The 10160-nt window shown below is 46.8% G+C and overlaps 1 protein-coding gene across 1 annotated transcript in view; it reads right to left on the reverse strand.

Moving 5' to 3' along the window:
- LOC139392254 (regulating synaptic membrane exocytosis protein 3-like) overlaps positions 1-8985 on the reverse strand; it is a 69831-nt gene extending 60846 nt beyond the window's left edge. The window contains exon 1 of the mRNA XM_071140107.1: positions 8706-8985. Coding sequence (XP_070996208.1) covers positions 8706-8985 — 280 coding nt within the window. The remainder of the gene's footprint in view (positions 1-8705) is intronic.
- Positions 8986-10160: the final 1175 nt, after the last annotated feature.

Here is a 10160-nt window from a genome sequence, read left to right on the forward strand (position 1 = left end):
TGGGCTACCTTGGTTTGTCGATGAGGCAGTGCAAGTCCAAAACACATGTTTTCGGTCTGCCGTGATTCATTGACTCTGGTTGATTGCTATGCAGTTACCAAGTCATGACAGGTTGTTCTGTTGTTTTGGACTTGAGTTCTGACATTTCAGGCTCGCAAGGTAAGTATTGTTCATGGAACCGTGGGGGTCTATGGACTTGCGTTGCAGTGGCAGCATATCAGCGTGCATAGTCAAGTTGCGTCAGGTTCTGGTTCCCTATATCGGGCTCTGACAGATCAGGCTTCCTGGGTAAATATTAGGGGAAAAGGGTAGCTACTGTAACCCCTTTCTTTGGAGCCGGTGGAACCTGTGGGTGCCGTGGCCCTCCTAGTTCGGGACCCTCTGAACCGGCTTGGGGGCGTGATTGTAATGTCCCTATGGTATGTTATACAGAGTGACCAACTGAGAGGGAATGTACAGTTATGAATACAACTACTGTTCCATGAAGGAGGGAACAAGGTAACCAAAAATGTTGGCCCCTCGTCGTTGGGGGGTTTGAGGTCACTGAAAAGCGTTACTGAATTGAGGAAATAAATGTGAGCCCCGGTGTTATAGCCAGGAGGGCGTGGCTTCCAAGGGTGGGCTCTGCATTCATTGGCTCGTAGGGCGTGCTTTTAGTTTTCTTCAGGTGAATGTGATTGATTGTTGACTCCGCAAGGTCTCATGGTCTCACTTCAGTATTCAATGTATGTCCGGGCGGTGGGGGGTGGGGAGAAACTTGACAGTTAAGTTTAGGCATTAATTCCGACAAGTAAAGGTTAAGGGTTAAAGGTTGAAATAAGCTTCAAACAGAAAAACAAAAAATGAGTGCCTAGCACTGGGTTTGAACCCACGGTCCTCGGCACTGAGAACGTAGTTTAACCTCTTGGATCTCTAGGGGCGCTATTTCATTTTTGGATAAAAAACGTTCCCGTTTTAAGCGCAATATTTTGTCACGAAAAGATGCTCGACTATGCATATTATTGACCGTTTTGGAAAGAAAACACTCTGAAGTTTCAGAATCTGCAAAGATATTGTCTGTAAGTGCCCCAGAACTCATTCTACAGGCGAAACCAAGATGATACGTCAACCAGGAAATGAGCAGAATCTCTGAAGCTCTGTTTTCCATTGTCTCCTTTTATGGCTGTGATTGCGCAAGGAATGAGCCTACACTTTCTGTCGTTTCCCCAAGGTGTTTGCAGCATTGTGACGTATTTGTAGGCATATCATTGGAAGATTGACCATAAGAGACTACATTTTCCAAGTGTCCGCCTGGTGTCCCTGCGTCGAAATTGGAGCGCAAAGCCAGGTGCAATTATTTTTCCATTTGAGAGCAAGGAGAAACCAGGCTTCCACGAAGGATATATCATCGAAGAGATATGTGGAAAAACACCTTGAGGATTGATTCTAAACCACGTTTGCCATGTTTCAGTCGATATTATGGAGTTAATTTGGAAAAAAGTTCGCGTTTTGAGGGCTGAATTTTTTTTTTTTTTTTTTTTGGTAGCCAAATACGATGTACAAAACGGAGCTATTTCTAATACACAAAGAATCTTTTTGGAAAAACTGAGCATCTGCTATCTAACTGAGAGTCTCCTCATTGAAAACATCAGAAGTTCTTCAAAGGTAAGTTATTTTATTTGAAGGCTTTACTTGTTTTTGTGATAGTTGCCTGCTAAATGCTAACGCTAATGCTAACGCTAAATGCTACGCTAGCTAGCTACTGTTACACAAATGATTGTTTTCCTATGGTTGAAAAGTATATTTTGAAAATCTGAGATGACAGTGTTGTTAACAAAAGGCTAAGCTTGAGAGATAGCATATTTATTTCATTTAATTTGCGATTTTCATGAATAGTTAATGTTGCGTTATGGTAATGAGCTTAGGTCTATAAATAGAATCCCGGATCCGGGTTTGGTCGTCGCAACAGGTTAACCCGTTCCTCTATCCCCATCCACAACAACCTAGCAAGCCTACTAGATGATAACACGTGCTCACGTTCCCCCTAGTGGAAGATATTGAAGGCATCTCCTGACGTCCTGAACAAACGTTGAATTGTCACGATGAGACCAAGGCAGCAGCATGATTCGAATACATTCGTCTTTATTTACGAAGAAACACTAAACAAACTAACAAAATAACAAAACGACCGTGACGCTAATAATAACGAGTGCTGACATGCAACTACACATAGACAATAACCCACAAAACCAAAATGGAAAAATGGCAACCTAAATAGGATCCCCAATCAGAGACAACGATAAACAGCTGCCTCTTATTGGGAACCAATTCAGGCCATCATAGACATACAATTTACCTAGACAAACCAAAACCCCATAGATATACAAAAAACCCTAGACAAGACAAAAACACACATACCCACCCTCACCCTGACCAAAATAATAAAGAAAACAAAGATAACTGAGGTCAAGGCGTGACATGAATACTAAAGTCGATCTGGTGTGATCTCGCTACTATGTCATTGTAGATAAGAATTTGTTCTTATCTGACCTGCTTGGTTAAATAAAGGGACCACTAAGCTACGCTGGCTAGCATTACCATACTGCAGCTAGCAATATGCTGGGTGATACACTTACCACAGTATGAAAGAGTCTGATTATTAGGTGTACAACAGACCTACAGCTAACCCACACTGTGAAGCTATGTAGTTCATAGCTATGCAGCCACAGCATCTTTCTGCTATGCTGAGGTAATCTCTGACGCTGGATGAAAGAAAAATAAATAAATCAACACCATTCTATGAGGCAGAGACAAAAGCATTGAGAGATTAAATTCAAAACAAAAAGATCCACTATCAGTAGCCAAAGGTGTCAGGGTGATTTAAAATGCTTAGCTATTACATTTCCAATCTTCATCTGAAAAATCAATATCATATTAGACCATCATCTTCACACCAATAGATTAATATCCCCTCATATTTACACAGGCGTTCAGACCACGGGGGGGAAAAGATGATAGCGAGAGATCAGGAAGAAAATAAATAGAATGCCTTCAAGGATATGAAAAGAGGGAGGAGAAGAGAGAGGTGAAAAGAGAGGGAGGTTAAAAGAGAGGGAGGAGAAGAGAGGGAGGTGAAGAGAGAGGGAGATGAAAAGAGATGGAGGAGAAGAGAGGGAGGTGAAAAGAGAGGGAGGTGAAGAGAGAGGGAGGTGAAAAGAGGGAGGTGAAGAGAGGGAGGTGAAGAGAGAGGGAGGTGAAAAGAGGGAGGTGAAGAGAGGGAGGTGAAGAGAGAGGGAGGGAGGTGAAAAGAGAGGGAGGAGAAGAGAGAGGGAGGAGAAGAGAGAGAGGAGAAGAGAGAGGGAGGTGAAAAGAGAGGGAGGTGAAGAGAGAGGGAGGAGAAGAGAGAGAGGTGAAGAGAGGGAGGAGAAGAGAGAGAGGAGAAGAGAGAGGGAGGAGAAGAGAGGGAGGTGAAAAGAGAGGGAGGTGAAGAGAGAGGGAGGTGAAGAGAGGGAGGTGAAGAGAGAGGGAGGTGAAAAGAGGGAGGTGAAGAGAGGGAGGTGAAGAGAGAGGGAGGTGAAGAGAGAGGGAGGTGAAAAGAGAGAGGTGAAGAGAGGGAGGTGAAGAGAGAGGGAGGTGAAAAGAGGGAGGTGAAGAGAGGGAGGTGAAGAGAGAGGGAGGTGAAAAGAGAGGGAGGAGAAGAGAGAGGGAGGAGAAGAGAGGAAGGTGAAGAGAGAGGGAGGTGAAAAGAGAGGGAGGTGAAGAGAGAGGGAGGAGAAGAGAGAGAGGTGAAGAGAGGGAGGAGAAGAGAGAGGGAGGTGAAAAGAGAGGGAGGTGAAGAGAGAGGGAGGAGAAGAGAGGGAGGTGAAGAGAGAGGGAGGTGAAAAGAGGGAGGTGACAAGAGGGAGGTGAAGAGAGAGGGAGGTGAAAAGAGAGGGAGGAGAAGAGAGAGAGGTGAAGAGAGAGGGAGGAGAGGAGAGGGAGGTGAAGAGAGAGGGAGGAGAAGAGAGAGAGGTGAAGAGAGAGAGAGAGGGAGGAGAGGAGAGGGAGGAGAGGAGAGGGAGGTGAAAAGAGAGAGGTAGGAGAAGAGAGAGAGGTGAAGAGAGAGGGAGGAGAAGAGAGGGAGGTGAAGAGAGAGGGAGGAGAAGAGAGGGAGGTGAAGAGAGAGGAAGGAGAAGAGAGGGAGGTGAAGAGAGAGGGAGGAGAAGAGAGGGAGGAGAGCAGATGACAGAAAAGAGAGAAAAGAATGAAGGGATGTGAGAGAGATGGAGAGAAAGAGAAGGAGAGAGTTTGACAGAAAACAGGGAACAAAGAAGAGACAGAAGCAGATCAAGTTTTACACCCAAAAAAGAGAAGCTAAAGAAAAAGCTGGAAAGAGGAGAGTTAGAAGAGAGAGAAGAGAGAGGAGAGAGGAGAGGGGAGAGGAGAGAGAGGAGAGGGGAGAAGAGAGGGGAGAGAGGAGAGACAGGAGAGAGGAGAGGGGAGAGCGAAGAGAGGGGAGAGGAGAGAGAGGAGAGTTTGGAGAGAAAGTAGAGAGGAGAGAGTAGAGGGGAGAGGAGAGGGAGGAGAGTTAGGAGAGAGAGGAGAGTTAGGAGAGAGAGGAGAGGGGAGAGGAGAGAGAGGATAGGGGAGAGGAGAGAGAGGAGAGGGGAGAGGAGAGAGAGAAGCGAGAGGAGAGAGAAGAGAGGGGAGACAGGAGAGAGGAGAGGGGAGAGAGAAGAGAGGGGAGAGGAGAGAGAGGAGAGGGGAGAGGAGAGAGAGAGAGGAGAGGGGAGAGGGGAGAGGAGAGAGAGGGGAGTTAGGAGAGAGAGGAGAGTTAGGAGAGAGAGGGGAGAGGAGAGGGAGGAGAGTTAGGAGAGAGAGGAGAGTTAGGAGAGAGAAGAGAGAGGAGAGGGGAGAGGAGAGTTAGGAGAGAGGAGAGAGGAGAAGGGAGAGGTGAGAGAGGAGAGAGGGGAGAGGAGAGAGGGGAGAGGAGAGGGGAGAAGAGAGAGGAGAGAGAGAGGAGAGAGGAGAGAGGAGAGGAGAGAGGAGAGAGGAGAGGGGGTTAAAAGAGAGGGAGGAGAAGAGAGGGAGGTGAAGAGAGAGGGAGATGAAAAGAGAGGGAGGAGAAGAGAGGGAGGTTAAAAGAGAGGGAGGTGAAGAGAGAGGGAGGTGAAGAGAGAGGGAGGTGAAAAGAGAGGGAGGTGAAGAGAGAGGGAGGAGAAGAGAGAGAGGTGAAGAGAGGGAGGAGAAGAGAGGGAGGTGAAAAGAGAGGGCGGTGAAGAGAGAGGGAGGAGAAGAGAGAGAGGTGAAAAGAGAGAGGTAGGAGAAGAGAGAGAGGTGAAGAGAGAGGGAGGAGAGGAGAGGGAGGTGAAGAGAGATGGATGTGAAGAGAGAGGGAGGAGAAGAGAGGGAGGTGAAGAGAAAGGGAGGAGAAGAGAGGGAGGAGAGCAGATGATAGAAAAGAGAGAAAAGAATGAAGGGATGTGAGAGAGATGGAGAGAAAGAGAAGGAGAGAGTTTGACAAACTCTCTGACTTGGCAGGAATGGTGAGATATTAGCAGAGAAAACAGGGAACAAAGAAGAGACAGAAGCAGATCAAGTTTTACACCCAAAAAAGAGAAGCTAAAGAAAAAGCTGGAAAGAGGAGAGTTAGGAGAGAGAGAAGAGAGAGGAGAGAGGAGAGGGGAGAGGAGAGAGAGGAGAGGGGAGAAGAGAGGGGAGAGGAGAGACAGGAGAGAGGAGAGGGGAGAGAGAAGAGAGGGGAGAGGAGAGAGAGGAGAGTTAGGAGAGAAAGGAGAGAGGAGAGGGGAGAGGAGAGGGAGGAGAGTTAGGAGAGAGAGGGGAGAGGAGAGAGAGGAGAGGGGAGAGGAGAGAGAGGAGAGTTAGGAGAGAGAGGAGAGAGGAGAGAGAAGAGAGAGGAGAGGAGAGAGAGGAGAGACAGGAGAGAGGAGAGGGGAGAGAGAAGAGAGGGGAGAGGAGAGAGAGGAGAGGGGAGAGGAGAGAGAGAGAGGAGAGGGGAGAGGGGAGAGCAGAGGGAGGAGAGTTAGGAGAGAGAGGAGAGTTAGGAGAGAGAGGAGAGAGGAGAGGGGAGAGGAGAGGGAGGGGAGTTAGGAGAGAGAGGAGAGTTAGGAGAGAGAGGAGAGAGGAGAGGGGAGAGGAGAGTTAGGAGAGAGGAGAGAGGAGAAGGGAGAGGAGAGAGAGGAGAGTTAGGAGAGAGGAGAGGGGAGAGGGGAGAGGAGAGTTAGGAGAGAGGGGAGAGGAGAGAGGGGAGAGGAGAGGGGAGAAGAGAGAGGAGAGAGAGAGGAGAGAGGAGAGGAGAGAGGAGAGGGGAGTGGAGAGAGAGAATAGTTATGAGAGAGGAGAGGAGAGAGGAGAAGGGAGAAGGGAGAGGAGAGAGAGGAGAGTTAGGAGAGAGGGGAGGGGAGAGTAGAGTTAGGAGAGAGGGGGGGGGGAGAGGGGAGAGGAGAGTTAGGAGAGAGGGGAGGGGAGAGGGGAGAGGAGAGAGAGAAGAGTTAGGAGAGATATGAGAGAGGAGAGGAGAGCGAGGAGAGCGAGGAGAGAGAGGAAAGCGAGGCCATAGGAAGCAAGGAGGAGATGGAGCAGTATTTCGGGCAGGTGAAAGAAGAAAACGTGAGGATAGAGAGGAACAGCATCATCAGCGCTGGGAAAACAAGTTTCATACTTGAGTAAAAATAAAGACGCCTTAATAGAAAATGACTCTCGGAAAAGTGAAAGTCACCCAGTAAAATACTACTTAGTAAAAGTCTAAAAGTATATGGTTTTAAATATACTTAAGTATCAAAAGTTAAAGTATAAATAATTTCACGTCTTATATAAAGCAAAACAGACGGCATAATGTTCTTGTTTGTTTAATTGTACGGAGAGCCAAGGGCACACTCCAACATCAGACATCATTTACAAACAAAGCATGTGTTTAGTGAGTCCTCCAGATCAGAGGCAGTAGAGATGACCAGGGATGTCCTCTGTTTAGTGAGTCCTCCAGATCAGAGGCAGTAGGGATGACCAGGGATGTTCTCTGTTTAGTGAGTCCACCAGATCAGAGGCAGTAAGGATGACCAGGAATGTTCTCTGTTTAGTGAGTCCTCCAGATCAGAGGCAGTAGGGATGACCAGGGATGTTCTCTGTTTAGTGGGTCCTCCAGATCAGAGGCAGTAGGGATGACCAGGGATGTTCTCTGTTTAGTGAGTCCTCCAGATCAGAGGAAGTAGGGATGTTCTCTGTTTATTGAGTCCTCCAGATCAGAGGAAGTAGGGATGTTCTCTGTTTATTGAGTCCTCCAGATCAGAGGAAGTAGGGATGTTCTCTGTTTATTGAGTCCTCCAGATCAGAGGAGGTAGGGATGTTCTCTGTTTAGTGAGTCTGCCAGATCAGAGGCAGTAGAGATGACCAGGGATGTTCTCTGTTTAGTGAGTCTGCCAGATCAGAGGCAGTAGAGATGACCAGGGATGTTCTCTGTTTAGTGAGTCTGCCAGATCAGAGGCAGTAGAGATGACCAGGGATGTTCTCTGTTTAGTGAGTCCTCCAGATCAGAGGCAGTAGAGATGACCTGGGATGTTCTCTGTTTAGTGAGTCCTCCAGATCAGAGGCAGTAGGGATGACCAGGGATGTTCTCTGTTTAGTGAGTCCTCCAGATCAGAGGCAGTAGGGATGACCAGGGATGTTCTCTGTTTAGTGAGTCCACCAGATCAGAGGCAGTAAGGATGACCAGGAATGTTCTCTGTTTAGTGAGTCCTCCAGATCAGAGGCAGTAGGGATGACCAGGGATGTTCTCTGTTTAGTGAGTCCTCCAGATCAGAGGCAGTAGAGATGACCAGGGATGTTCTCTGTTTAGTGAGTCCTCCAGATCAGAGGCAGTAGAGATGACCAGGGATGTTCTCTGTTTAGTGAGTTCACCAGATCAGAGGCAGTAGGGATGACCAGGGATGTTCTCTGTTTAGTGAGTCCTCCAGATCAGAGGCAGTAGGGATGACCAGGGATGTTCTCTGTTTATTGAGTCCTCCAGATCAGAGGCAGTAGAGATGACCAGGGATGTTCTCTGTTTAGTGAGTCCTCCAGATCAGAGGCAGTAGGGATGACCAGGGATGTTCTCTGTTTAGTGAGTCCTCCAGATCAGAGGCAGTAGGGATGACCAGGGATGTTCCCTAGATAAGTGTGTGAATTTGACTATTTTCCTGTCCTGCTAAGCATTCAAAATGTGATGAGTAGTTTTTGGTGTCAAGGAAAATGCACGGAGTAAAAAATACATGATTTTCTTCAGTAACGTAGTGAAGGGAAAAAAAAGGTTGTCAAAAATATAAATTGTAAAATAAAGTACAGATACCGCAAGAAAACTACTTAAGTAGTACTTTCAAGTATTTTTTACGTAAGTACTTTACACCAGTGGGTTAGATCATCCGAGGTGGAGTACAAACAACAACCTCGTCCGTTAGAATAATGTATTGTGATGAACCTTGCAGGTTGAGCAACAGGATGCTCCTATCATCTCCACGGCCCCAAACATGGCCGTCAACAACAACCCCATTTTTTTTTTTACCAAAGTGAAACTGACCTTGCTGGTTGAGCAACAGGATGCCCTAAAATGGCTGCTAACAACTAAAAACAACAACATTACATACAATTCAAATGAAACCAAAGTGAAACTGACCTTACTGGTTGAGCAACAGGGGCTTAGCTCCACTGATCCAAAATGGCCGCCAACAACTAAAATGCAACAACATGAAACTGACCTTGCTGATTGAGCTGCAGAGTGCTCTTGCTCCACTGCGACAGACCCACGATGGCCACCATCTTGGCTCCAAGGCTTGAGCGTCTCTTTTTGTTTCCGGCCAGCGTTCCCACCTCTCCCGGGCGACCGCCACTCCCGGGACTCTTCTCCAGGCTGTACATGGCTCCCGAGATACTGGAGGACCGGACAACGTTCCCCACCACTGCCACCCTCATCCCGGAGAGACCGGACATGCCACCGTGGACGGGACTGGGCACCTCGACAGAGCTGCTAAGCATCATGGCTACTGAGCAGGAGGACAGTCGATGGGCTGGAGGGAGTAGAGAGAGGGGAGAGGGGTTAGATTGAGTTGGGAGAGAAGAAGAAGAAGGGTTACACTGAGTTGGGAGTGAAGAACAAGAAGAGGGGTAAGATTGAGTTGGGAGAGAAGAAGAAGAAGGGTTAGATTGAGTTGGGAGTGAAGAAGAAGAAGAGGGTAAGATTGAGTTGGGAGAGAAGAAGAAGAAGAGGGGTTAGATTGAGTTGGGAGAGAAGAAGAAGAAGGGTTAGATTGAGTTGGGAGAGAGGAAGAAAATGGGTTAGATTAAGTTGGGAGAGAAGAAGAAGAAGAGGGGTTAGATTGAGTTGGGAGAGAAGAAGAAGAGGGGTTAGATTGAGTTGGGAGAGAAGAAGAAAATGGGTTAGATTAAGTTGGGAGAGAAGAAGAAGAAGGGTTAGATTGAGTTGGGAGAGAAGAAGAAGAACTTTATTAATCCATTCGAGATTGACATTTGTCTTCTGCAGTACCCAACCCTGCCGATATACAAACACAGACACGTAAACACACATGAGGTTGGAGACCCATATGGAAAACTCATGTATTATAATATATATAGAGTACAAGTCAAAAGTTTGGACACACGTACCGATTCAAGTTTTTATTTATTTTATTTTACTATTTTCTACATTGCTGAGTAATATATGCGTTGCCTCAGATGACCTCCACAATCACCTGACCTCAACCAAATTGAGATGGTTTGGGATGAGTTGGACCACAGAGTGAAGGAAAAGCAGCCAACAAGTGCTCAGCATAGGTGGGAACTCCTTCAAGACTGTTGGAAAAGCATTCCAGGTGAAGCTGGTTGAGAGAATGCCAAGAGTGTGTAACGCTGTCATCAAGGCAACGGGTGGCTACTTTGAAGAATCTCAAATATAAAATATATTTGTTGAACACTTTTTTTGGTTACTACATGATTCCATATGTGTTATTTCATAGTGTTGATGTCTTCACTGTTATTCTACAATGTAGAAAATAGTCAAAATAAAGAAAAACCCTTGACTGAGTAGGTGTGTTCAAACTTTTGACTGGTACTGTGTATGAATACCACATGTATGTAAAATGCATACTAAAAAAACTATTCAATCCATTTTAGAATAAGGCTATAAAGTAACAAAATGTGGAAAAAGTCAAGGGGTC

The sequence above is a fragment of the Oncorhynchus clarkii genome, chromosome 32 (assembly GCF_045791955.1).
Source record: "Oncorhynchus clarkii lewisi isolate Uvic-CL-2024 chromosome 32, UVic_Ocla_1.0, whole genome shotgun sequence".
Taxonomy (NCBI): Eukaryota; Metazoa; Chordata; class Actinopteri; order Salmoniformes; family Salmonidae; genus Oncorhynchus; species Oncorhynchus clarkii.